This window comes from Callorhinus ursinus, unplaced genomic scaffold (assembly GCF_003265705.2).
Source record: "Callorhinus ursinus isolate GAN/ISIS: 27379988/994484 unplaced genomic scaffold, GSC_fseal_2.0 scaffold18, whole genome shotgun sequence".
Lineage (NCBI taxonomy): Eukaryota > Metazoa > Chordata > Mammalia > Carnivora > Otariidae > Callorhinus > Callorhinus ursinus.
In genome coordinates, this window is record NW_027397080.1 from 12,976,000 (window position 1) to 13,002,091 (window position 26,092).

Sequence of the window (26,092 nt, forward strand, 5' to 3'; positions counted from 1 at the left end):
GAACAAGGCCATTTTGACAGCCTTGGGGCTGTGGGGGTCAGAGGTCAGGACCTGCACCAGGCGCTGACCTGTGGGACCTGGCCCTTGGCTTCATCCCTTGCCCTGCCTTGCTATGGGCCTCTGGGCCGGTCTGACCCCTCTTCTTAGCCCATCTGGTGTGTGAGAGAGTGCCTCCCACCTAGCCATCTCTCCGGGACTCAGTTTCCTCTCCTTGGACTCAGTCCAAGCTCAGGGGCTTGGTACCTACCCAGCCTGGGCCAGGGCATCAGGGACTCTTCCTCCTCAGGACTTACCTCTCTCCCACTCCTGCCCTCAGTTCTGTTCAAGGAGGTCAACACTTGCAACCCATCTACCATCACGGGCACACTGTCCCGCCTGTCCCTGGACGAGGACGAGGAGCCCAAGTCCTGCCTTGTGGGTCCCGAGGGCGGCCTCAGCTTCTCACCACTGCCCGGGAATATCCTGGTGCCCATGGCGGCCTCACCAGGGCTGGGGGAGCCACCGCCCCCCCAGGAGGCCAACCCCGTGTACATGTGTGGGGAAGGCGGCCTGCGGCAGCTGGACCTCACGTGGCTTCGGCCCGAGCCGGGCTCCGAGGGGGACTACATGGTGCTGCCCCGGCGGACTCTGAGCCTGCAGCCCGGCAGCGGGGGCGGGGCTGGCGAAGAGCCCCCAAGGGCCCGGCCCGAGGGCACCCCTCGGCGGGCTGCCAAGACACTGGCCCACCCTGAAGGCTACCCCAGCTTCCTGTCTGTGGACCACTCGGGCCTGGGGCTGGGCCCTGCCTATGGGTCTCTGCAGAACCCCTACGGGATGACCTTCCAGCCGCCCCCACCGACGCCCAGTGCCCGCCAAGTATCTGAGCCGGGGGAACGCAGCCGGACCATGCCCCGTACTGTGCCGGGCTCCACCATGAAGCTGGGCTCCCTGGAGGTGAGGGGCTGTAGGGCATGGGCTGGGGGTGGGAGGCCTGCCCCCCGTGCGCCCAAGGCGATGTCTGAGTCGCAGGCGGCAGCAGTGGCGGGGGTGGGGGGGGCGGGGGGGGGCAGCCAGCAGTGCCCCGCCCCCTGCCCCGAGCGGCCCCTTTGTACGAAGTGGCTGGGAGTGTGTACACCGTGCCTTCCTTCCTCGGTGTGTGCTCCCGCCAACACAAGGGAATTCTGGCTTCTCCGAGCTCCTCAGATGGGCTGGGACTCTGTGCCCGCGTGCCTTCCTGCATGCTTCAGGGCCTCCTTTGGGGTGACTGGTTAGAACGGGTCTTCCTTGAAGGGGCCTGGTGTTGGGTTGTGAGGGAAGCTACTGGGGGCTGGGAGCCTGGGTCGCTGAGTCTGGCAGGTCTGAGTGTGGATCGGGCGCTACTGATCAGCCGTGAGATCGCGAGCATCCTCTCTCTCTGAGCCTCAGTTTCCTCATTTGGGAAGAGGGCAGCCTCTTTGTAGAGTTGTTCCTAGGATTAATTGAGTGTTAGAAAACGTCTGTCTCTGTGTGCAGCCAGTGGAAAGTTCTAGGTAATTGGAAATTGATGCTGTTAACATCCCTGAAATCCGCCTTGGGCACTGCCGCTAGGCCTCTGGTCATTGACCCTCTCTTCCCGAGAAAACACGAGCCCCTTTGTCTCACTGCCTGTGTGTTTTCTGTGGATGTCCCACCTTCTCTCCGGCCTCCTCAGAGAATCACTGGGAACAGGCAGGTGACAAGCAGTAAGCCACTGTAGAACTCCAGAACACTCTAGAACTCTGGGAGGGATGATGGAAATGCGGATAAGGGCAGGGTCAGGAGTCACAGCTCAGACGCCATCAGCTGCTCATGTTTGGCCTCCGACACCTCTCCCCATCCTCCGCACAAAGGAAATTAAGTTAGCAGCTAGAGGTTTGCAAGTTTAGTTTCTCTCCCAAAAATGCTTCTTGAACATTTGGTGCCCGCTCCTGCTGCAGATGGCAGACACAGGAAGGCAGAACAAAGGCAAAATGACAGCCGCGCCGGGGAGGGGCGCGGTCCGCGTCACGGCAGGTTTTGTTCTGTGGACACCTGCCCGGGGTTGGGCCACGGAGGAGGGGCCAGTTTGGGGCTCTGTGTGTGGGAGGTAGTAAATGTGGCGGTGTCTTGAGGGGTCAAGGATGACGTCCAGAATTCTGGTGCAGGCAACTGTGGTGGAGTGGAGGCGGAGGAGTGGGTTTGGGGCGGGGAATTCAGAGTTTTTTTAGTTGGGCACAGCTGTGTATGTGGTGCCTGTGGGCATCAGGGGACGGGAAGAGATGTCCTGCTGCCTCCAGAAGGAGAGATGTGGCCAGAACAGGGAGGGCACACACATGTGCGTGGTCAAGGGCAGGAGAAGGTCTAGGGCCAAGCGTGGAGGGCCTGGTGCTGGGGAAGCCAGGGATGGTGGGGAGAAGGGGCAGGCAGGGAGGTGGGAGGACCAGGAGGGAGTGGCGTCATGGAGGCCAGTGGTGGTGACCATGTCTGCTGGGCCCAAGACTTGGAAGATCTTAGTTGGTGGTCTTAGCCTCCTCCCTGATGTTTCCCCAGTGTAACCCAGGACAGTTGACTTTGCTCTCATGAGTGCTCCTGGTGCCAACATGCTAAGACTCTAAGGCCTCCTGCTTGAACAGCGCTGGATGCTGCATAGGTCAATGGGGCCTTGAATGTGCTCTTGGGCAAATGAGGGCCTGGAGGGGTGCAGAGGCCAGGGAGGCAAGACCTGGTTTGTCAAGGCAAGGTCAAAGGAAGGACTGGAATCCCGACTCCTTGTGTTTGCAGGGCAAATGGAAGGTTCCAAGGAGAGGGGAGCTTGTGGCTGGCAGAGGATGGGGCAGGATGGGGCGGAGGGGCAGAGTCCGGGGCACAGAGGAAGGAGGGTCTGCTCTGTGATCCCATGCAGGAATCCATGTCTCTGTGACACTTGGCACCACGGGCAGACATGTGTCTGTGGTGTGTCTGTGTGCGCGCACTCCCTGTGAGGGTCTGCCTGCAGGCTTGGGCATGTGTGGGCCTTGCAGGAGCGGCGGGAGTGTGGGCCTGTGGTGGGGTCACGCCTCAGCTCCTCCTCCCCCAGGCCTCTGCCCTGGTCCTCCAACCCCAGAGGGCTGCCCTTAAGGATTCCTGGCTCCTGGGCGCGGGCTGGCGGGGAGGTGCGAGGCAGATATTCGGTACCAGGGTTCCTGTCTCTAAAGCCCCCGCATGTGCTAAAAAACTTTCTTCTCCTTCACTGTTACCCTGGTGCTCCCTCCCAGCGAAAGAAGTTACGATATTCAGACCTGGACTTTGAGGTAAGTGGGGTGTATGTGCGCGCGCGCGCACGTGTGTGTGTTGGGGAGCATCCGTCTGTGGTGTCTGTTCCCGGAGGGTCCACTGTGTGTGTGTGTGTGTGTGTGTGTGCGCGCGCGCATGTGTGTGTTGGGGAGCATCTGTCTGTGGTGTCTGTTCCCAGAGGGTCCACTCCTAACAGGAGCCAAAGCCCCATTGCAGAGCCTGACCCAAGGCCCCGAGCCTGTGGCTTCTGTGGGGTCTTCCCACCATCCCCCCGACCTGAGCCCAAGCCCAGAGCTGGGAAGTCGAGGGAGAGCCAGGCCTTGACCTAGGGGGCCAGCAGCAGGCAGAGATGCGGGGAGCCAGGATGCTGAGTGACGGGGGTGGGCAGGGGCTGGCTCACAGTGCCACCGGTGCGGTCTGCCTCCTCTCACCCCCTGTGGCCCCCAGAAGGTGATGCACACCCGGAAGCGGCACTCGGAACTCTACCACGAGCTCAACCAGAAATTCCACACTTTTGACCGCTACCATAGCCAGTCCACAGCCAAGGTGAGGGCTCCTCCCAAGTGCTCCCTGCCCACAGCTCAGGGCCCAACCTGACAAGGGCCCCACAGAGTCGGACCCTGACCCATGGCCCCCGTTGCAGAGGGAGAAGTGGTGGAATGTGTCTTTGGGTGGGACAGCCGAACGGAGCGTGTCTAGTGTTAAGTCCCCCGCCTGGGCTGGGTCAGGGTTAGGTGGGCTCTGAGGGGCTTCTTCCCTCCCAGCCCTCCTCCCCTTCCTGGGCAACCTCACCCTGCCTCACCAAGGGCCTACCCATGGCATAAGTGACAATTCTGGGGCTGCCTGGGAAAGGGGGGCAATGCCAGGGGCTCTGACAGGATCTTGAGGAGGGTGGGCACAGAGAAGGCACAACCCCAGGGGCCTCTCAGAGCACAGGGCTCAGGAACCCAGCTCTGGAGCCGGGCGGATCTGGGTTTGAACTCTGCTCAGGTGCCTGGGTGCTGGGTAACTTTGGGCTTCTCTGGCCCTCCCTGGGCCTCCTTAGCTTGTGCTGTACAATGAGCGAGGGGGTATTGGCCTATCTGCACGGGTCCTTCCCACTGCCTCCCACAGGAGAAGCCCAGCCCTGGGGAGCATCCTGGCTTGTCCCAACAGCGGAGACACCAGAGCTGGAGCACCTTCAAGTCTATGACGTTGGGCTCGCTGCCCCCCAAGCCCCGAGAACGGCTGGGCCTGCACCGAGCAGCCGCCTGGGAGCCCACAGAGCCACCTGATGGTGACTTCCAGACAGAGGTGTGAGTGCCACACCGGACTGCCCACTGCATATAAATATATATATCTCTCTATTTTCACACTCCACTTTGGAACCACCCAGGAGCCGGCGCCCCCTCCCCTCTCCCGAGGGCTGGGCAGGGAGGCGCAGTGGACTCAGCCGGGCTGGGGGAGCCAGACACGGCATGGCCTGGGGGGCCAGGGCCCTTCCCTGTTTCTCAGAGGCCCCCCATCTTCACCCCAGCTATCTGTCCCTGTCCCGGGCTGGGGAGGGGGGAGGGAAACTTTGTCGGGAATAAACTTCACTCTGTGGATTTTGCTGCTGAACTGTTTGCTTCCCCCCGGGGGAAGGCCCAGCCCTGGGACCCCAACTTTGTTCCTCTGTCTCCATGGTTCACCCCACTGGGTCTCATCAAACCGTATAATGAGGTCAGGCCTGCCCTGACTGGGAGGGGGCACCTGGGCTCTGACTCTGTCTTGGCCCCTGACTCCCTGGATGACCTTGGGCATATCCTGTCTCCCATCCGGGCTTGGATGCGATAAGCAGATTGGGAATGTGGAATGGGACCCCTGGCAGCTGGCCTTACCCCTTGGCTATGATGGTCATGGCTGCTATTCACTGGGACTCAGAGGCCAGACTGCCTGGGCTGGAGCCAAGGCAGAGCTTAGTGACCTTGGTCTGTGTGAAATAGGGCTGGTAATAGTACCTACCTCATAGGGTTAAGAGGATGAGACATGTTAGTATGTGCAAAGCGCTTAGCGAGGACCTGGCATGGAAGACACTTCTAAAGATTTAGCTGTTATCACTTGGCACTTGGTCTCATGCTGTGCTCTGTGCTAGGAGCTTCGCACACACAACCCCTGATCCCTCAGAATAACCTGGAAGGTTTTAGGTCTGTGGATGGGAAAACGAGGCCAGAATTGGGAAGTGACTTGCTCAAGGTCGCTATCAGAGTCAGAGCTGGGATTTCAAGCCCAGGCTCGGTGGACAGTGGAGCCACCCCCCTTCATCTTTATCAGCCTCCCCTGATAGGACAGGAAGCTAGAGTTCAGTTCCCTGGGACCCGACCTTCCTGGCTGCAGGGGAGCTGCTGGGCACTGGGTGACAGTGGAGCCTCGGGGTCCAGGGCTCAGGGTGGGTGTAGAGAGGAAGGGGCCAGGCTGGCTTGGGGCCAGAGGGCTAGGGTGTGAGATTCATCCTGGGGTGTACTCCTCACACGCCCGAGTGGATGATGGCACCCGGGAAGAGGGGGTGTAGGATCGGCATGTGGAAATGTCTTGCGGTGTGTGCGGTGGTGCTCCTGTGGTCAGGCGGCATCGGGAGCGGGGGCCACAGGTGTGCCTGCTGGCCTGGTCATTCAGCAGCACGGGCACCCCTGGGCCGCTCCCCAGGGACTCAGAGAGTCTCGGGGGGTGGCTGACCCATCAGAGGGAAGGGCTAGGTGCTCTGGGGGCCTGGATAGGGGAAAAGGGGGAAGGGACTGGCTGCTGTGGCAGGGGACACAGCTAAAAGCCCCCCTGGAGGAGGGGCTGGCCACAAGGTCCAGGCTCCCCCAGTCTTCTCTGAATCCTGCCTGCTGTGGGCCTGGTCAGAGGAGCTGGAGCAGAGTCCTCAGACCTGTGCCCCTAGACCCTGGGCTTTTCCAGGCCCCCTGCATTCCTGTGAGCCTTCCAGGCCTCCCCAGCCCCCCTCGGGCAGGCCAGGCACGTACTGTGCACAGGGCTCCCTCAGGCACAACCTCATTTGAGCCTTCAAGGTAGGTACTGTGACTCCCCCATCTGACAGATAAGGAAATCAGGGCTCACAGAGGGGGCATGACTTTCCCAAACTCCCACACCTTGTAAGTGACTATACTGGGGCTTGTGGCTGTGAATGGCAGAATCTTGATCCTGGCCAGCCAGCCTGGGTAAAAGGGCACTTTGTTCACTCAGGAGTTGCAAGCTGCAGCGAGGACAGTGGTGGGCACGTGTGGCTGTCCGTAGGTGATGGGACCCAGGGTCAGAGTGCCTCCAGATGTTCTGTCCCTTAAAGCTGTGTCAGCTTCATTCTTTTAGACAAGCTTCCTCACCTCCCCGCCGCCCCAGGCCTCCTTGCAGCTCCCATCACTGGCTTTGCCCCCAGAGAGGAAGAAACTTTCTCTTAAATTCCCATCAGAAACTCCCCAAGGAAGGGCTGTGATTGGCCCAGGCAGAGGTTGGGGTGCTATGATGGGCACGATTGGCACAACAAAGCTCCTGGCCGTGACCCTGTGCCAGCGGGTCCCCCCCGCCCCTCCTGCCAAACACCACGGGTCAGTTTTCCTTGGAGCAATCACCTAGAGCCTTCTCAGTATCTTTCCTGTATTCCTGTCTCCTTTCTTCCCGGCCCTGGGCTCCGCTGGCCACCACTGGGATCTCTGGGGCTGAGCTACCATGTGCTTACTCCCCCCACCCCTTGTGGTTTCTTGCTGTGCATCTGGTTTGAGGCAGCTTAGTATTCACCTTGTTGATTCTGCTCAAGCAGCAACCACAGCTGCAGCAGAGGCTCCTGAGGCGGGAGACTCACCACGTCTGTGGTCGGGGGCAGAGTTTTCCTGGGCTGAGGCTCTGCGCCTCTCTGCCCCGTAGTCCTCACACCCCCAGGCACTGCCTTGGTGGGAAGTGTGACCTTGGACAGGCCCTATCAGCCTTGGGTTTCCTTATCTGTAGGCCTGATAGCCCTTCCATTACGGCTGATAGCGAACAACTTGTCATTTCTTTCCTGGACTTGAATTTCCCACGTCGTCGTCCTTACTCTCTCTGCCTCTTGTCTCCAGGCCTTTATCCACCTGGCCCAGCCACTGCCCTGCCCGGAAGCCTCCTAAGGATCCTAGAACTAGCCTAGAATGCAAGGGCCTTGGTGATGTGACCTTTGCCTACCTCTCCTGACCCCTCTCACCTCCGTGCGTAGGCACAGCCATTTCTCCCGCTTGGAACTCCCTCCCGCTCGCACGCACAAACCCCTTCACCCTTCCAGCTCCAGCCCAAGTGGCCCGTCTGTGAAGCCATCCCCGAACTCCCCATCTCAGCAGTCGGCACTCGCCGGGCTCCCTCAGCCCTGGCACACACTTTCACTGTCACACTGCTCGCAGAATTGGTGTCCTTCCCGTCGACCTGGTTCAGGTTTGTGTGCTCAGTCGAGGGCCCCACACGGAGTAGGCATCAGTGGATCTTTACTGAGTGAACGGAGGGAATGCACAAACCGACACTGGTTTCCTTATGTGCAGAATGGGGATATCGATAATTCTTACCCAGCCTTCCTCACGGATATTGTTCATGGGGAGCATTTTGCAGGTGACATCAACCCCTTTCCCAGTTATTCCTTCCTAGGCCTTGATACTGTCTCTACAAGGCACCAAGGGGAAGCCGCGGTGCTCTCCAGGGTGCTGAAATGGACCTGGTGCCCCGCCCCCCCCAAGAGATGAGACAGCCCCAGAGGCTCACCCAAGCTCAGCAGCAGCTTCCCTTGCCTCCCGGCCGTGGCAGGGTCATGGGTGAGCCGACCAGCCCTACCGTTGTAAGACCAGACCCTGGGAGAATGTCCAACAAAAAAATGGAAAACTACATATGTAATTGTAAATTTCAAATTCTCTAGTAGCCATTTTTAAAAAGAGAAAGGTGAGATTATTTATTTATTTATTTATTTATAATAAGATTCTTTACCTATTTGTCAGAAAGAGAGAGAGCACCAGCAGGGAGAGCGTCGGGCAGAAGGACAAGCAGGCTCCCCGCTGAGCAGGGAGCCCGATGCAGGACTCGATCCCAGGACCCTGGGATCACGACCTGAGCCGAAGGCAGATGCTTAACCGACTGAGTCATCCAGGCATCCCAAGATTTTTTTTAAAATAATATATTTAGCCCAATATGTCAAAAACATCATTTCAACACATGATCCGTAAATTACAAATGAGGTACTTTATGTTCTTTCTCATACTAAGTCTGTGAAATCTAGTGTTTGTTTTACATGGACAGCACATCTCAATTCAGCATGGCGACATTCTGAGTGCTCAGTAACCATGTGTAGCTAGTGGCTACCATACTGGACGGCACGGCTCTAGACAGAATAAAGGCAGTGACCTTGGACAAGTCAGTTCAGTGTCACCTGTGGAAAGGAGGTTGCAAGTACTACTTCCTCACTGGGTTGTGGTGAGGGTTCAAGAAGGTGACGCAGGGAAAATTCCCAGTACAGTGCCAGCATGAAGTAGGTCCTAAGTCAGTGTTCCTGGAATCTAGGTATTCGGGGGATACAGGTGGACAGGGAGGGGGTGTCCCAAGGAGACCGTCCCCCCACCCCACAGTCTGTCTGCCTTCTACCTGCAGCCCCAGACCCTGGGAGAAGGGAGGCAGGTTAGGACTGGCACTTGAACAGACACATTAAAACTCAATAGGGTTTAATTCACTTCCATTAGGCACCAGTTACAAGGAAATTAGGTGACCAAGGAGGCCTGAGGGAGACCCTGGGTGCAGGATGTTGCCAACTTCTGCCTCTCTGGACTTCTTTCCCTCAAGGCTTCTTGCCTACCCTGGCAATTTATGGGGTCCCACAGTTGCGGCTTTTTAGGGCCATCCCTAGCACCCCCTATTATTCCTCCCTGTACTTCTCCAAGGCCACCAACCCCAGGAAGACCCCTACCCTCTCAGGCCCTCAACATACATCCTAAGTGTCCAGGGCAGAGGAGCCTCCCATAAGGGCTTTGGCATGCAGGCTAGTAGGAAGTCAAGAAGGGTGTTGAGTCGGACACTGGCAGGATCAGATCTATATATTAACAGGGTTGCTCTGAGTGAATGGGGAATGGATGGGGTGGGTAATTAGTGAAGAGTAAGGATGGATGCAGAGACCAGTGAGGAGACCATCCATGAAGGGAAGTTTCAGTGGAGGGGGCATGGAATTGATATGTATGTAGTGAGTGCGGTTCTCAGCCCCTGATATGGACAGTATGGGAAGGAGCCAAGGATGACTCATGGGCTTCTATCTTACGCACTTCGATGGACAACTGTGCCATTAGATTTGGAGCACCAGAAGAGAACCAGCTTTGGGGGAGACACCTTATGACTTTGGCCTTGAGCGTGTTAACCTGGAAATACCTTGGAGATGGTCAAAGGGGAATTTCAAGTAGGAAGCAGGTGGTTAGACACACAGGAGTGGAACACAAAGAGCTGGACTAGGGTCTTGGGTATGGCAGGAGGCCGTATCGAAGTGGCCGTAGAGTAAGGGAGGTGAAGAAATGAAGACCGGATAGACAACTCTTGAACTGGGGCTGTGAAAAGGGAGAGGAAGTTCAGGGCCCGCTGTAGGCTCTGAAGGTGAATTAGCTGGCAAGGATGATGGAATGTTTCCAAGCAACGAAGAGGTCATTCTTACCCCCTCCCCAAGATCCTACATAATGACAGACCAAAAATAACCAGCTCTGCCATTCTGGGAGGCAGGGTCCTGAGACCTGGTAATGGATATCATCATGGAGATTGATTCTGCTCATTTGTTGGGCTGCTGGCCAGCTGCAATTCCCGAAGAGGGGATGGGGGGTAGAGGTGGGTGCTCAACAAAACCTCAGCTCTAAGACCTCTGGGAGCAGGAAACTTTGGATTCCCTGGGGAGTTCCCAGGGTACAAGATGGAGATACGGGCATGTGCCCTGGGCTCCCTGCAGCCCTCTCAGGCTGGTCAGGAAGAGCGGGGGAGGGGAGCTCCCCGCAAGCCTCCCCACTGGGCCTGCTCCAGGCTGGTATGTCCCCATCCCATGCGGTGCATGGCACAGCCCCAGCCATCAATCCAGGCATCCCTAGAGTCAACGAAGAAAGTCAATATTTAATTTGGGCATCATGTTAATGCTATCGATCGCTGCCTCCCCTTCTCCGCTTCCTCAGGCTCATTTGTCACTTCCCACCCACTGGGGGTTGCGGGGGTGGAGTGTGCTGCAGCCCAGTGGTGGCAGAGCTTACTCTGGGGTTGGCTTGGGAAAACTGGCCTGTACGTAGGGGTGCTGCCCTGAGCCACCCATCTTCCCATTCTCCCTGAGAATCTCTGATCTACTTTGTTTGAGTTTCCCGAGCTCTGTCTCCAGGGAGCACACTGAGGTGGGGAAGGGAGGTCAACCTTCCTCCCAGGCAGGGACTGAGTCTAATTCCCTGCAGGGTCCATAAGTAGAGCAGGTGCGGTTGGAATTGAATGATGGATAGAACCTGTGAAGTCCGCCACTGTGGGAGAGAAGTGAGAGAGAATTCTGGGACTCAGAGCCCAAGGGCTATTCCGTTCAAGCTTCTGGAGCCCCTCTGGGTGCCTAGCACTGTGTCTATATAATGCTGTGGGACCCCCATGGAGACCTTGAGACAAGAGTCCAGCTCTAGGCCCTGGGAAGGGCTTGGGAGTGCTTTGAGCTTAGAGCTCAGCTGGGCAGCAAAAGAGGCCAGGGGGAGGGCAGAGCCCACGGCAAGGCTGAGCTGGGTTCAGCTCCACAGTTTGTTCCTGCCATCTCTGGGGATCAGATGTGGACAGGTAGGCTGTGGCCCCTGGCACTCTGGCCTACTCTGGCCCACCCACCATCAGCAGCGGAATGGAGACAGCTTAGGGGCCAGACATGCTTAAATTGCAACTTGATCCCCACTTGCTGAGTGACCACAAGTTAAATAACCTTTCTGAGCCCTAGATTCTTCCTCTGAGAAGTCTCTTAGTACCTTGGTCACTTTGTACGGTTTTCAGAGGGTCAGAGATGGGCAGGGGCAGCAAACCTTGGTGGCCCAGGGGGTGTTAGGAGTTCTTGCACTGAGCAGCTGCCACATCTGGTGAAGCCTTGAGAAGCTGCCAACAACGCTGCTATGCGCCACTTGCTATCAGTTAGGCCTGGGCCAGTCTGGCACCTTTAGCACTCCTCGTGGGTCTGAGCCCAAAGCCAAGACCATATCACTGAGGGGACCATTGCGCCAGGCCTGCCTTCTAGCATGGTTGACCTAAGGGGCAGATAGTCCAGCGTGGGGCACCAGCAAGCTGACAGCAACACGCACACGCACACACAGAAAGAAATTCTGCTTCAATGAACTTATCCAGAATTTTGCAATTGAAAAATCCAAAAAGAAATTGTCTCCATTTCAGCATGCTTGTAAGTATTATGCTTCACAGAATAGTATTATTTCTATTATGAATTATGTATGAAGAACACCAGATTCTTTTCAGTGGGCAGGGCACCTAAATATATTAATCTCGCCCAGATGACTCCCATCTGAGCTGCCCAAGGACTCCCCAGTGGCCCAGCTCACCCACTCTGAGCCACTCATTCAAGCCTTGAGCCAGGAGAGCCTGAACTGGTCATTCATTTATTCAGCAAATGTTGTCTGATGTCAGCCCGTGCCAGGCCCTGCGCTGGGAACTGATGATGTGAAGATGAGGAAGACATAGTCTCTAACAAGGATACCAGGGAAGAGAGATGCAGAGAGAAGGGATGGATTTTGTTTCCTCTGCCCAAGACCTTCTAGGGTCATTCCCTTGGTCTCAGAATAAAGTTAAGTCTCCCTACTGTGGTCCAAGCTCTGATGTGTCCCATACCACTCTCTCCTCACTGATGGAGCTCCAGCTATGTGGCCTCCTTTCTGCTCCTCAAACACTTTTCATGCTTTCTCCTACCCCAGGGCCTTTGCATGTACTGTATCCTCTTTCCCAGTTATCTGCTTTGCTGGCTCCTCATCTTTTGATTGAAGCCATCCCCTCAGAAAGGCCTTCCTTATATACCCCTTGACCCTCTGAGTCATTTTGTATCACATCAGCCTAATCCTTCCTTAGTACTGCTTTCCCCCTATGAAACTACAGCACCTGTTTCCTGTTTATTGTCTGTCTCCCCCACTAGACTGTGAACCTCTGAGTGCAGGACAGGGTGATATTCATTGACATATATACCACCGCCTGGCACATGATGTGAACTTAATAGATATTGCCGAATGGATGAAGGAATGAATGTGGAGTTTAAGGTTCCCATAGGACATCAAGAGGGGGATGCTTGGAGCTAAAGCTCTGGCCCTTCATGCCACAGGCCAGTCGTGTCTGTGTCTAGACCTGGGGGTAGAGGGAGGGTATTGCATGTGCAAGCCTGGAAAGGAGAAAGCCCCACAGGACATCAGCCTCAGGGTTTGCATATTGCAGGAGGCTCGTTCCTTGCATATTAACTTGCTGCGGGACTGGCAGCTCTGGCTCCTGCTGAATTTTTCACTGTCAAGGCCAGTGGCTGATTGGGGATGGGGGTTGGGTGGACAGAGCATTGATGTCCAGGAGTCCATGCACGCTTTTGTGCGAGAGTGTCACGTGCACCAATATAGGCAGGGACTTGCTCCCAGGTGGCCGCGCCCGGGTGCTACAGATGCAGCTGCATGTCTGAGCGTGCTCTGCCCTTGGCCAGCCTGCAGGGCACACAGGTGAATGGTGTTCTACGCACCATTGCTGCCCAGCCCAGCTGAGAGAAAGAAGGGCCCTCAGAGACCACTGAGCTCCACTCCCACCCCCATTGTGCAGAGGGGAAAAGTGAGGCCCACAGAGGGGAGAGGTGGCTCAAGGTCACATCATGAGTCTATGGAGGGTCAGGGCTAATGTTCAGTGAACAGTGAACATTTCTGGAAAGCCTGTGGTGTACGTGGCAGGGTGCGGGGCACTGGGGACTCACCACGCTAGAGAAACTGCCATCTGGGAACTAGGACTAGGGGAAGAGGGAGTCAGACCAGGACATGAGCAGCAGGCTCCAGAGCTGGAGGGGTCTCCTCCGCCTTTGTGGGGAGGACATTAGGGAAGGCTTCTTAAAGAAGGAAACACTTATGCTGAGCTTTGAAGACTAATTGAAAGCTCAGCAGGCGGAGAAAGGGGCAGGGGCCAGGTAAGCAAAGGAGGCACAGAGGCATGAAACAGCCTGGCAGGTCTGGGAAGCTGTGAATCGTGTGGTTTGGCTGGAGAGGAGAGGAGTGTGCAGGGGTGGGGGGGCGGTGGGGCTTGTGGGCTGCCGATATGAGGCCAGGAGGGAGGCAGGTTCTGATCACGGTGGGCTTTCTGGCCACGATAGGGGTTTGGATTTTATTCTGAGGGTTGCCGGGGAATCACTGAGGCAGACCTGGGTTTTAGAAAGATTTCTGTAGCTACCAAGGAAAAGTGAGTTCAACATATACATTTTGAGCACTATGGGCCAGGCACCCTGCTAGGTCCCGATGATTCAGTTCTGAATGAGGCACAGCCCCAGCCCCACGGTGCAGATACAACAGACAGGTGTGGCAGGTAGAAATCTTGGTGCACAAACTCAAGAAATACTCCATATCTGTATTCTTGTTAAGTCAGTTCCAATCTGACTCACACTAAGCCTATGAGTTGGCAGCAAATGCAATCTCAACCATCCCTGGGGTCCCCCTGCCACTTCCTCCAGAGTCTTGTGCAAGGACCTTCTGTCCCACTTGGGCCTAAGCACGGAGGAGGTACCACCTGTCATCCATCTACTGTGATCACACAGAGATGCCCATTGTCTCAGGTCACGTGGTCGCTCGAGGTTCGAGGTGCGGCAATTCAGCTGTTCCTCTGCTACTTCGGAGCACTGAGGCTAGAACCCTAGTGCCTGGGCTCCAGCCTCCCCCCCCACCCCGCCCCGTGCACCACTTGCTGTCCTCCACAGCTCCCGCCACCAGTCAGGGGTGGGGCTGCTGGACACACGTCCCTAGCACTCCCAGGAGCCCCCTTCTGCCCATTCTGTAGCTAGCTGCTCTGCCTCAGTCCCCTTCTCCCCATCCCTTGGGATTACCCAGCCCAGTCACTCCAGAAGTTTAGCTTTTTCCAAAGTCAGGATGAGCCATCGGACTTCAAACAGCTGTTGTGTTCAGCCTTGCACAGTTCCCCGAGGCTAGGAAAACCAAAGGGCTGGGCTATCAGCATGGAACTGGGAGGGGAGCAAAACAATGAACATCTCAATAAATTATCCTGTCACAGGAGTGCATAAGTGATGAGACCCAAGCAGTGAGGCTCTGAGAGGGGCAGGGATGCATCCGGGACGGGGGGGGGGGGGGGGGAACTCGGACAAGGGGCACCAAACTCATTCCGAGGGGATCAGGAAAGGCCTCCCAAGGAGCAGAGTTTCTGCCAGACTGAGCCTTGAGAACAGCAAGGAAGAGTGTTCCAGGAGAAAGGAACAGCAGGTGGGAAGGCCTCTTGGTGAGCGCCAGCAGGGGTCTGTGAAGAACTGACAGTTGGCCTGTGTGAAGGAGGTGGGGTTAAGTGGTGAAAAGCCTCCTAAGTCCCCAGCCAAGGTTTGGCTGTTCATCTTGATCATAAAAAACCTTTGAAAGAGATTAATCAAGGAAGTGACACGACCAGATTTCTGATTCAGAAACGCTAGTTGGCTAGCAGTAGAAGAATGGAGGGGGAAAGGGGAAATTGGAGGCATGGACAGCAGCTGGCAGGAGCTGCAGCGATCCAGGCCAAGGACGGCGGCTGCCTGAACCCGGGGCGGCCACCTCGATGGACAGAAGAGGACACCATCCATATGGATAGGGGGAAACGGGGGGGACCGAGCTTCAAATGACTATCTGGGGTCGATCCCTGAGATGGAGCCGATTGGCTGGGGAGGATGGTGGCGGTAGGTGCCAGCAGGACACCCAGGGAGAGGAAGGATTCCAAGTGCAACGGACCCCTCCCCCCACGCCACCTCGGCATCCCCTCTGCGATTCCCAAACTTCCCACTAGATGGAGGGCTGGTGCTAAGAGACCGGCTCCCCTCCCATCTTCTGCCCCTCACCCCCTCCCCCGACCAGGGGATGGGCCTTCACTTGGGCCTCTCCAAACCCCAAGTCCCTGAACTCGCCAAGAGAGCTCAAGTATTTGGGGCCACCAGCTGCCCCCACTCCCCAGGACTGTGACCTCAACCTCTAGGATCCAGTAGTGGGGGTATCAGCCCAGAGACCTCTGCCTCAGGTGCCTCGGCATACCGCTCTGTGCCCGCGAATACAGCAGTGTTTCTGTGTTTCGAGGGACCTCAGCCACTTGGGCTTCTAAAACCGCTGGGGTCCCACAGATAACACCCTCAGCTTAGAGACCTCCCTGTCAATGGCGCTGCGGTTGACCCCCACCCCCCGAGGCTCTCCTTTTCCCCGACCCCACGCTGGAGGAGGAGGCACCCATTCCTCTCACTTCTGTCCCGGCCTCCCGAGGCAGGCCCAGGTCCAGTCCCAGGCCGTCATATGCCTGGCATCTCGGCCTTTCTGGACCTTGGAGACAGGATGCAAGGTTGGCCAGGGCCGGGCGGAGCCAGATAGGAGGCGGGGCCTAGTGTGGAGTCTGGGAAGGCGGAGGCCGTGGGTGTGGCCTAGGGGGCGTGGCCAGAGCGGGCTGGAGGCGTGGCCGACGGAGGCGTGTGATCGGGATCCCCCAACTTGGAAGCTTCCTCTCCTCCTTCCCTAGCCACTTGGGTCTCCCGGGAGCCCCGCCCGCCCTGGCCCCCAGTCCAATAGCCAGACAGACCCGCCGTCGCGAGGCTCCCGGCCCTACTTAACAGAGGTCGTTTCTCTGGGGAGGCCGCTCCCGGCTCCCTGGAACTGCCAGGCCTCGCAGGGAGGCGGGTGGAGGGGGGACGCATTCTCGGGCTTACACCTCACCTCCTGCAACTCCCCCCCATCCCGCCCCGTGTTTCCATTCTTTTCTAGGTAGACAGCTGGAGGGCCTGGGGCTAGAGCCCCAGCGGGAGGAGCTGGTCAGGCGCCTGCGCCCCTATGAGGCGCCCCCCTCCTGCTCCTCTGCGCTCAATCCTGGAGCCGGCTCTAAAAATAGACCTGGGCGTCTGACCTGCCCACCCAGGAGGGGATCTGGGATGCCTGAGTCACCCTGCCCGCGGGGCCTCCCCTCATCTCTGGGAGCCGGGGCCAGGTTGATGGCCAGGCATCACTCCGGCTCTGTTGGCTGGACTTTGCGCTCTCGGCCGGCCGTGCCTTGTCCCCATCCCAGGCCCCGGGAACTGGCGAGGCGATGGCAGGCCAGGCTGGGCAGGCGTAGCGGTAGCAGCCACAGCCGGGAAGAATTAGGAGTTCCCGGCCCTGATTTATTTAGTTGTTTTTGTGCGTCTGGCGGCGGTGTCCCCCCACCGCCCTGGCGGGACAGTCAGGTCTACACCTGCCCTTCTCTCCCGCCCAGGCCCACGGGGCTGTTCTAGGCTTCTGGGTGGGGACCTGGGCTCAGAGCAGCAAAAATATCCCAACTTGGATCTTACAGATTCTGGGGTTTCCACCCCATTTTACAGAGGAGGGAACTGAGTCCCAGAGAGAGGAAGGGGTCTATCACAGAGCAGACTATTGTAATAGCCCTGGATTCAAATCTAGCTCTGCCTCTTAGCAGGCCACTTCCTAGTGCCTGTTTCCTTACTGTAAAGTGCTCAACCTCAGGATGACAGCCATTCACTTGTAAAATGAGAATCATGATAGACACTTAGGATTGTCCTAATGACGAAAATTACTTTTTATTTTTAAAAGGATTTTATTTATTTATTTTAGAGAGAGAGAGAGAGAACACGAGAGCCAGGGAAGGAGCAGAGGGAGAGGGGGAGAGAGATCATCTCCAGCAGACTCCACGCTGAATGCAGAGCCCTATGTGGGGTTTGATCTCACGACCCCGAGATCATGACCTGAGCTGAAACCAAGAGTCAGACGCTTAACCCACTGAGTCACCCAGGCACCTGGAAAATTCCTTTTTAGAAAAGAGCAGAGGCACATTGGGAGTTTCTCGCACCTGGGTTGGATCCCAATCCAGCAAGTTCGTGAGCATATCTGGCAACTATTTTTCTCCCCTCCTGATGTGCAAAAGGGGATGAATGGATGAGCTCCCCTCCTCAGAGCCGCTCAGCTAAGGTGGTGTGGCATGGGACATGGGGATGGGTGTGGAACACTTGGCTCCGAGTGGGTGGGATGGGAGAGGTGAGGAGTGGTGGCATTGCATCGTAGGCTTTGCACAGGTCTGGCTCACCTGGCTCTATTCCCAGTTCCGAGGAGGGAGCATGTTGGGTTCATTACAGGTTTAAGACCTGCAGACTTGGGGGAATGGAAGGGGCTCAAGAGTCCCCAAAGTTCAGCTTTACCTTGTTGCCAAGGGACAGCCTCCCCCACACCCCCCCACCAAACCAAACAGTGCATCAAGGCAGACCCTGGCCTTGAACCCAGGTCCTCAGTCTTAGGCTCTTCCCCCCTACCTTCCAACCACCTGCCCTCTTTGTCAGGCCTTCTGTGAATGGCCAAGTCTGACAACACTCCAGGTGATTTTATTTCTGTATATATTATTTGTTATTTAGGCTTCTTTGTGGAGAAAAAAAACAACCCTGTCTTATATCTGTCAGAAATGTCATTGACCTCTCAAAGCGACATGAAATCAGCTATGTAAATAGTGAAGGGGACTGGGGGACTGTCAGATATGAATGTGGGTGTGAGGTATGGGGCAAGAGTCCCTGGTGAATTACTAGCCCTCCCTAATAATAATAACAACAATAATAATAATAATGTTAATAATGAACATTTTTGAGTGTTTATATGGGCTTGGCTTAGTTTCATGCGTTATCTCATTTAATCCTCCCCAAAATTCCATGTGGTTTGGTGTTATCATTATCACCCCATTTTATAAATATGGAAACTAAGGGCTCAGAGACGTGAAGGAATTTGCCTAAGAGAACAAAGCCAGGAAATAGGGCCAGGATCAAACTTTCTTCCAACCTTTGATTTGACTTTCTGCCTTGGTGAAAAAGTTGCATTTTTGCCTTCAACTTTCCCTTCCCCTGCCCACTCCCTTAAGTCCCCTTCCTAGCCCAGTCCTCAGGCCTCCCCAGCACCGCCCCCCCCCACCCCGTACTACTGGGAGGAGGTGGGGCTGGATAACAGCAAAGCTTCTCTCCACTCAGAGTTTCCAGGATTCAAAGAATTCCAACTGTCTGAGGCTTTTGCATGCAAAGGAAGAATCTGGGAGTCCCTGGATGCTCCCCTCCTAACCACACCTCCCCCAGAAGACTCCTTGGCCTGCCCTCCAGGGCCGGGAGTGTGTCCTTTAAAGGAGCTGGGCTCTTCTTTCATTCATGCAGCAAATATTTGTAAGGCACGTAGTCTCTGTCATAGGCTTTGGGGATAAAATGGTAGCAAAAGCAGCTCTTTGTATGGCTTATAGTCTAGCAGGGCACAAAGACATTCAGATAAATCAATGGCTGATAAATGATTGCACCCCTCGTTTTTCCAAGCTTCTGTTGGGATTTACCTCTTGTGAGAGACTGTACCCCACCCGCTACTGGTGAGGTGATTTACCAAAAGTCATACAGCTTGTAAGTAAGGGGTAAGGTGGGGTGTGAACCCAATTATCCTGGGGCTGGAGACCCCACCCTTAGCTACTATTCTGAGTTCTTGTTTAATTTTTAGGTGAAGAAACTAAGACCCAAAGGGAACTAGAGGTTAGCTCAGAGTCCCACAGTACAGCAGGACTGAGCTGCGTTGGCTGGTAGCCAAAGGAATGCTTGGGTATAAACTCTCCCACCGGGGCCTTGGGATGCCAACACTTGCCCCCACAGGGATCCTTGGGGGGGTGGGGCAGATCTTGGAGGAAGGCTGGGGGCCAGGTCAGCCTGGGGGTCTATCCCCACCCTGCTCCAGGAGGCCCTGTGCTGTGGGGCCAAGGCCCCTTGGGAGGCCTTGATAAATGAGGGCTCCATCCCACTGCCCCATCTGCTTGTTCTGAGATGTCATCTCTGTGCAGGCCCGGCGAGGTCGCCCGTAGACAAGAGAGGAGGAAGTGTCAGTCCTTCACCTTCTGGGAGCTTCCATTCTGTCTGCGGAGCGGAGAGTTGCCTGGCTTGGGGATCGTTATGCCAGCCAGCGTCTTTGAGCATTGGCTAGGTGCCAGCACCTTGAGAGCAGCTTTCCCTTCGTCATTATCCCCTTCAATCCATCCAGCAAACCCCAAGTGATAGATGTTGCCATTATCTTTCTGTTTCTCAGAGGAAGAGGTTAAGCTTCCCCCACCCCCCACCCGTTACAGAGCCAGGATTTGAACCCAGGGACAGGTGATCTAAGACCAGGTTCTACTGCAGGGGTTCTCAGTATGGTCCCTGGGCCAGCAGCATCCGCATGGCCTGGGAACTTACTCAAAAAGCAAACTCTACTGGGGCGCCTGGATGGCTCAGTCGTTAAGCGTCTGCCTTCGGCTCAGGTCATGATCCCGGGGTCCTGGGATCGAGCCCCACATCAGGCTCTCTGCTCAGTGGGGAGCCTCCTTCTCCCTCTCCCACTCCCCCTGCTTGTGTTCCCTCTCTCGCTGTGTCTCTCTCTCTGTCAAATAAATAAATAAATAAATAAATAAATGCAAGCAAGCTCTACTGAATCCGAAACCCTGGGGATGGGGCTGTGTGGGACCAGTCCTCCAAGCTTGAGGACCTCTGCTCTCATGCTCTGTAGCACTTGGGGGACTGCAGGTGACCTGATTCAGAGCAGGAGCCCTGGGGTCAGGCAGAGCTGAGTTCAAATCTCTGCTCCACCACTTCCAAGCCCTATGACCTTGAGACTTCCGTCTTGAATCCTTGCCTTTCTAGCCCGTGAAGAGGTAAGAATAGTGCCTTATCTCCTAGAATTGCTGTTGGCTGCGTTACATGAGAGAGTAGATCCCATTTGATGGATGAAAAAACAAAGAACAAAAACAAAAGTCAAAAACCGGGAGGCTGAGAGAGGCGAAAGGCCTTGCCCAGGACCGGGCTGCGTGGGCGCTTTCCCAGCAAGGGCCCTGCCCTGGGGTCTGTCCCCAAACGACCAGTTCGTACCCAGCTCCATCCCTGCCAGATGGGGGATCTTGAGCTGACGCCTCACTTCTCTCCGCCTGCATCCCCACACTTAGAATGGGCATCTGGCCGGTGCCTGGGCCTCCTGCGGATTTGTGAGACTAACATGAGTTTCTCCATGTTGGGTACAAGCCTATGCTTTAGAAGGGCTCGATCACTCTTAGCGGCCGCTGTGAGAGGCAGGGCCAGGACCGCCGCTAGTGTCTTCTAACGCCCCCCACCCCTGCTCAGAGTATGATGAGGACTTTACAGGCAGTCCAAGAGCGTGGGAATTCCGAGGAGCAGAATTTTCCCCTCCAGGGAGGGCAGAGCTTCTCCACCTTGCCACTGCTGGCAGGTGGGCCTGATAATTCTTTTATTGTGAGGGACTGTCCTGTGCCTCATAGGATGCATCCATATCATATCGACTCATGGGATGCATAGCAGCGTCCCTGGGCTCTACCCCCCTAATGCCAGTAGGCACGCTCCCACGTTGCGACAATTAAGAGTGTCTCCAGACATTGCCCAATGTCCCCTGGGGAGCAAAATTGCCTCAGCGGAGAACTACTGAGGTAGAGTCATCAGACAAGGGGCTGTGAGGTGCTTTAGCACACCAGGTGAGGTGGGTTAATGTGGGAGCCTACAGTTTACCTTATGCTACACTGGGGACGCGGGGGCCCAGGGTCACACAGTGGGTAAAGGTAGGACTGGAATCCAGGGCTCTTGTGCCTGTCACCTCCCCATAGGTCCCTCAGAACAAGTGGTCCGAGCCCAGGGGACAACCAAGTCAGGCCCCAAGATGCCTAGGGTGCTCTCCCTTCTCCCCCCAGTGACCACCTGCCGGGCCATCACCATATCTGCAGCAATGCCCGTGAGAGTCTGTGCCTACCTCTCCCAAGGCTCCGGGCTGGTCCAACCAAGCAGGTGCCTGGTGCCATGAGCTACTGAAATCAGGCCCCCTGGTTGGGCATCTGTAGATGTTGTTGGGGCCAAGGCCGTCGGTGTGAGCTCGCCACGGCCCTGCAGGGCAGGTGGGCATCGGGATCTGCAGAGTGGAGCACCGGCCCCCCTGCTGGGACCATAAAGCTGCTGCCGGAGGTGAAAGATGGGTCTCCCCGCCGCAGGGATGTGGACAGCTGTGGAGACACGGTGGCAGGGCTGATTTCAGGCAAAGAGATGGAGGGAGGGAGAATGAGAAGGAGTCAGAAATATAGAGCCCGAAACAGAGACCCAGGCAAAGACAGGGAGAGACAGAGACAGGGTGAAAGGAAGCAGAGAATAGGGCAGCTTGAAGATAAAGAGAGACAGGAGACAGGGACATGAAGATACAGGAAGGGGGAGAAAAAGACCGAGACACCGAGAGACAGAGATTCGGAGCTAGAGATGTCGATCCCCAGACAGAGGCACACAGGGGAGTTCGCAGCAGGGAGCAGAGGCCAGAGGGGGCAGTAGGGAGGCTGGCAGGCTCTCCCTAGTGTGCTCTCCCTTCTCCCCTCCAGTGACCACCTGCCGGGCCATCACCATATCCGCAGGGAAGAGGGCAGGCTAGAGGACTCGGGGGTGACACAGACACAGAGAAAAAGGGACAGAGACATTGGGAGACAGCCAGAGTCATAAGGAGACGGGACAGAGACACCCAGAGAATTCAAAGGAGGCAGGGAGTGACCTTGGTCCTCTGGTCTCAGGCCCAGAGACCTCTGTGGCCCAGAAGCTGCACGCGTGTGGGTATTTCTGCCCGTGTGTTCACTCACACCTGTCCTGGCGTGTGATCGCTCCTGTGGGTGCGCGTCTGTGCCCACGTGCTGGGACAGTGCCGGCGTGCAGCTCTCCACTACTTCACCAGGGAATGGTTCCGGGGCACCAGGCTCCGCGGTGGGCTGGTGAGTACCAGCGGACAGGCCTCTCGTGGAGCCTCTTGCTTATTAGTAGAGAAAGACAACACACACACACACACACACACACACACACACACACACACTCTGCTGCTGTGCAGAGATCTAAAAACAGATTCATGTGATCAGGAGCGACTTGAGATTCCTCTGGATCTGGTGGTCAGGGAAGGCCACCCTAGGAGGTAACTTTGAGGTGAGACCTATTAAAGAGCCAGCCCAGCAAAGATCAGGGGCAAATGCTTCCAGGCAGAGGAAGGGGGTTGGTACAAAAGCCGCAAGGGGAAAATCCACCTGGCCAATTCAGGACTGAGAATGGAAGCCAGTGGGGTCCCAGTTTCTGGGATGAGGCTGCTGGACAGGAAGGCGGAGGCCAGATTGTGGCGGGCTCTGAATAGGGCCAAGGAAAGGATTTGGGTTTTTATTCTGGGTGAAATGAGAACTGGAAAGTTGAAGCAGGAGAGTGAGTGAACATAAGAGCTACAGATTTGGAAAGGCCTTGCTGGCTGCTGGTTGGGAGGTGGGGGTCGGGAGGCGCCTGCGCTGGTCCAGGCAGAAGCGGGTGTGGCTTGGGTGAGGGTGGGGAGGAGTGGGGGATGCAGGCTGTCTTGTGGAGGTAGAGTCAACAGGACTGGATGGGGGCGGGGGAGGAACCAAGGATGACTCCTAGTTTTTTGGCCTGAGTGTCTGAATGAATTATGGTGGCATTTACCAGAATGAGGAGGACGGGAGGAAGCAGATCTGTGGGGAATAATCAGGAGGTCTGTTTGGGCCATGTGTGATATGCATGCGTGTGTGCGTGCGCGCACACGTGTGTGCCCATACGCCAGGGCCCAGGTATGCACGTGTGCATGCGGGGTTCAGACCACCTCTGCTTGGCTTCGTGGGAGTTCCTGGGCCTGTCCTGGGACAAGGCCCTGTCTTGGCTCTTCATTTTCCCCCAGCTTCTGGTGCTGCCCCTGCCAGATGGGGATTCCCCGATGGCCAGCTGGGACGGTGGGGTGGGCAGCCCTTGGGCCCAGCTGACATCTGGGCATACTACTCTGGGCCCAGGAGGCCTCGGTAGCCCCACCCGGCAGCGGCAGTCAGGCTCCAGGGCAGCTGGTGGCGATTAGCAGCGTTGATTACCTCGTGGTGATGCCATCTGGGGTGAGGGCACTGAGCCCAGCCCCACAGGAGACCCTGCTTGCTGGTGTGCAGGGCTTTCTGGGGCAGACGCATATAAATGTGTGCATGCATGTGCGTGCACGGTCAGTGTGTGAAGGGGGGGTGTTCTGCGGGAGCCTCCTGGTGTCTGTGTGCACACATATGTATGCACTGTAGGTCTGCAGCTTTCTCTGCTCACATGTATGAGTAATCACACCCGTGGGCACATGTGTGCATGTCTGTGTATGTTTGTGCAGACGTATCTGTGTGTGTGCATATCCAGGTATACGTAGGGCTGTACCCATGTATTCTGAGAATTATGCACCTGTGTTGGAGTATGTCCAGGGATATATTTCTGTGGGTTCATATGTGCTCCCATATGTGTCTCTGTGCATCTGTTTATGTGCAGGACCATTGTGTGTGTGTGCGTGTGTCTGTGTACATATAGGTGCCTACATGTGCATGTGAAGTCTACACGTGTGTTGTGAGACAGTGTATCTGCACGCTCCTGGATGTGTGCACACACGCATCCGAGGGAGGGAGGGGCAGAAGCACCTTTCTAGACTGTGTTTGCAGTGTATCCAGGCCGGAGGAGCACCCCAGGCTTGGCGGTTCTTGGGCCTACCCTTGGAGTGCTGGAGGGAGGTATCTGGGTTGCCCCTTCTCAGGTCCGTCTGGCTCTGACTGCTCTGGGTCCAACCCTCCCCTCCTGCCTGGGAGAGTCGGGTATGAATGCGGGGGAAGGGTAGGAGTTGCCCAGGATGGCACAGTAGTTAAGAACTTGTGCTGTGAGTGCAGGCTAGCTGGGCGTGGGTCCCTTTCCCACCATCTTCTAGGCATGTGAGCTCGGGCAAGTTGTGTCGTTCCTACACTCCAAGTTTCCCCATCTGTAAAATGGGGATAAGAATAGAATTCTCCCTCCTGGGGTGGACGCGAGGAGTAAAGGAGTCAACCTATGTGAAGTTCTTAGCACAGACCCTGACCTATTCGTGTTGCCTATTGGTTCCCAAGTGCCCATCTCTGGGACAGCACACTCTGGGAAGACAGAGCCTGTGCCCCCCCTTCTCAGGCCGGAGTGCCCAGAAAGCCCCACCCCTCCGCTTCCCGCCTGCTGAGCTCAGCGCTTCCCAGGCCCCACCACTGTCGTAGCCACATCTGGGACAGCTCCCGGGACCCAGACCACAGTGGGGCTCCTCTGTGGCCTTGGTTGGGGTTTCCGCTGACTCAGCGCCTCTGGGTCTTAAGGCGGGAAATCCCCTGCTCCCCCTTCTCCCGGGTTAGATGGGGCCACAGGGCTACGGTACAACCATGTTGTTTCTACAGGAAGTCTCCCCTCATCAGGGGATCCCAGTTGCTCCCTCTCCCCCACACATCCATTCCTCCCATTCATGGGCCCCTTGAACCCAATTCTCTGTAGTTCCTTGGGCTTGCTGCCCAGAAATTTGTTTGCTGCCTGTGGCGGGGTACCCTTGGGAGGGTCACCTTGATCATCCCCTGCCTCTGGATAGAACTGGACACCGTACCTGCTCCTTTTTGCTCACAAGTCCCATCAACGGTATATATGCTTGAATCCCAGCTGCCCCCCCACCTCCTGCCAGTGTTCATGGTAAAAATGATAATAACAATGAATATTTATTGAGCTTTTTTAAAAAAAATACCATTTTTATCACTTGACAATCCTGGTCTCTTACAGCTTATCTTTTTGGCTTTTTTTTTTTAGCTATTTTTTTTTTAAGATTTTATTTATTTATTCATGAAAGGCAGAGAGAGAGAGGCAGAGGGAGAAGCAGGCTCCCAAGGAGCAGGGAGCCTGACGCAGGACTCCATCCCAGGACCCTGGGATCATGACCTGAGCGGAAGGCAGACGCTTAACCATCTGAGCCACCCAGGCGCCCTTTTTTAAGCTATTCTTGCATATTTATTTTTTGAAGTAAACTCTACCCCCAAGGCGGGGCTCAAACTCCTGATTCCAAGATCAAGAGTCCCATGCTCCACCAGCAGAGCCAGCCAGGCACCCCATATGGAGCTCCTCTTTTGTGCCAGACCCTGTATAAGCCCTTTGATAGACTTCCACTCCTTTCCTGCTCACAACAACCCTGTGAGGTATAGAGATCATTATCCCATCATACAGATGAAAAAGGGAGTCCGAGTTAAGTAGTAAGTTCCAAGCCACAAAGCTAGAGCAGAGGACAGGGACTGGAGCCCTCCTAACCCCATGGAGTCAGGAAGAAGGGAACCTGCTGGGCTCCACTTCTCCGGGGCCTGAGGCTAGTGCAGAACGGGTTAATGCAGCGCCCACCCCCACCCCGGGAGGACCCTACCCGCACCCCCTCCAGACCCGGGAACAGACTAGCTGGGAAAGTGAGGCTGAGAAACTGGAAAAAGCTGACCGAGGAGGCCTGGGCAGTAGCCACGTCACCGCTGCCACGGAACTGAGGAGGAGGGTCTGCAACCCCCCGCCCGCCCTCCCCAGCCTTCTGGAGGCCCAGCCAGGAGAGGGGAAGGGGGTGGCACCGGGGAGGCCCTTCACGCTCCGGCCGGCCGGGCCCTTAAAGGGCCGGCCTCCCTGCACCACCGCCCCCCCCACCTCCCGCCCCGGCGGCCGCCGCCGTCTGCGGAGCCCACTCGCAGGGCCGCTCCGGGCACGCAGGGACCCGCCCCCTCGCTGCAGAGCTCACCTGGCGGGGAAGCGGGCGGGGCGGGCTTGGGCGCGGGGCCAGGCCCGGAGCGGGGCCGTGCGTCCCGC

At 56.5% G+C, this 26,092-nt stretch overlaps 1 protein-coding gene across 9 annotated transcripts in view; it reads left to right on the forward strand.

Moving 5' to 3' along the window:
- The window catches only part of ADGRB2 (adhesion G protein-coupled receptor B2), a 36,564-nt gene extending 31,736 nt beyond the window's left edge, over window positions 1-4,828 (forward strand). For all 9 annotated transcript variants that reach the window (XM_073903022.1, XM_025856459.2, XM_073903024.1 and 6 more), the window contains 4 exons: window positions 317-933; window positions 3,231-3,266; window positions 3,697-3,795; window positions 4,363-4,828. In XM_073903022.1, coding sequence (XP_073759123.1) covers window positions 317-933; window positions 3,231-3,266; window positions 3,697-3,795; window positions 4,363-4,548 — 938 coding nt within the window. In that variant the 3' untranslated portion in view covers window positions 4,549-4,828. The remainder of the gene's footprint in view (window positions 1-316; window positions 934-3,230; window positions 3,267-3,696; window positions 3,796-4,362) is intronic.
- The last annotated feature ends 21,264 nt before the right edge of the window (window positions 4,829-26,092 follow it).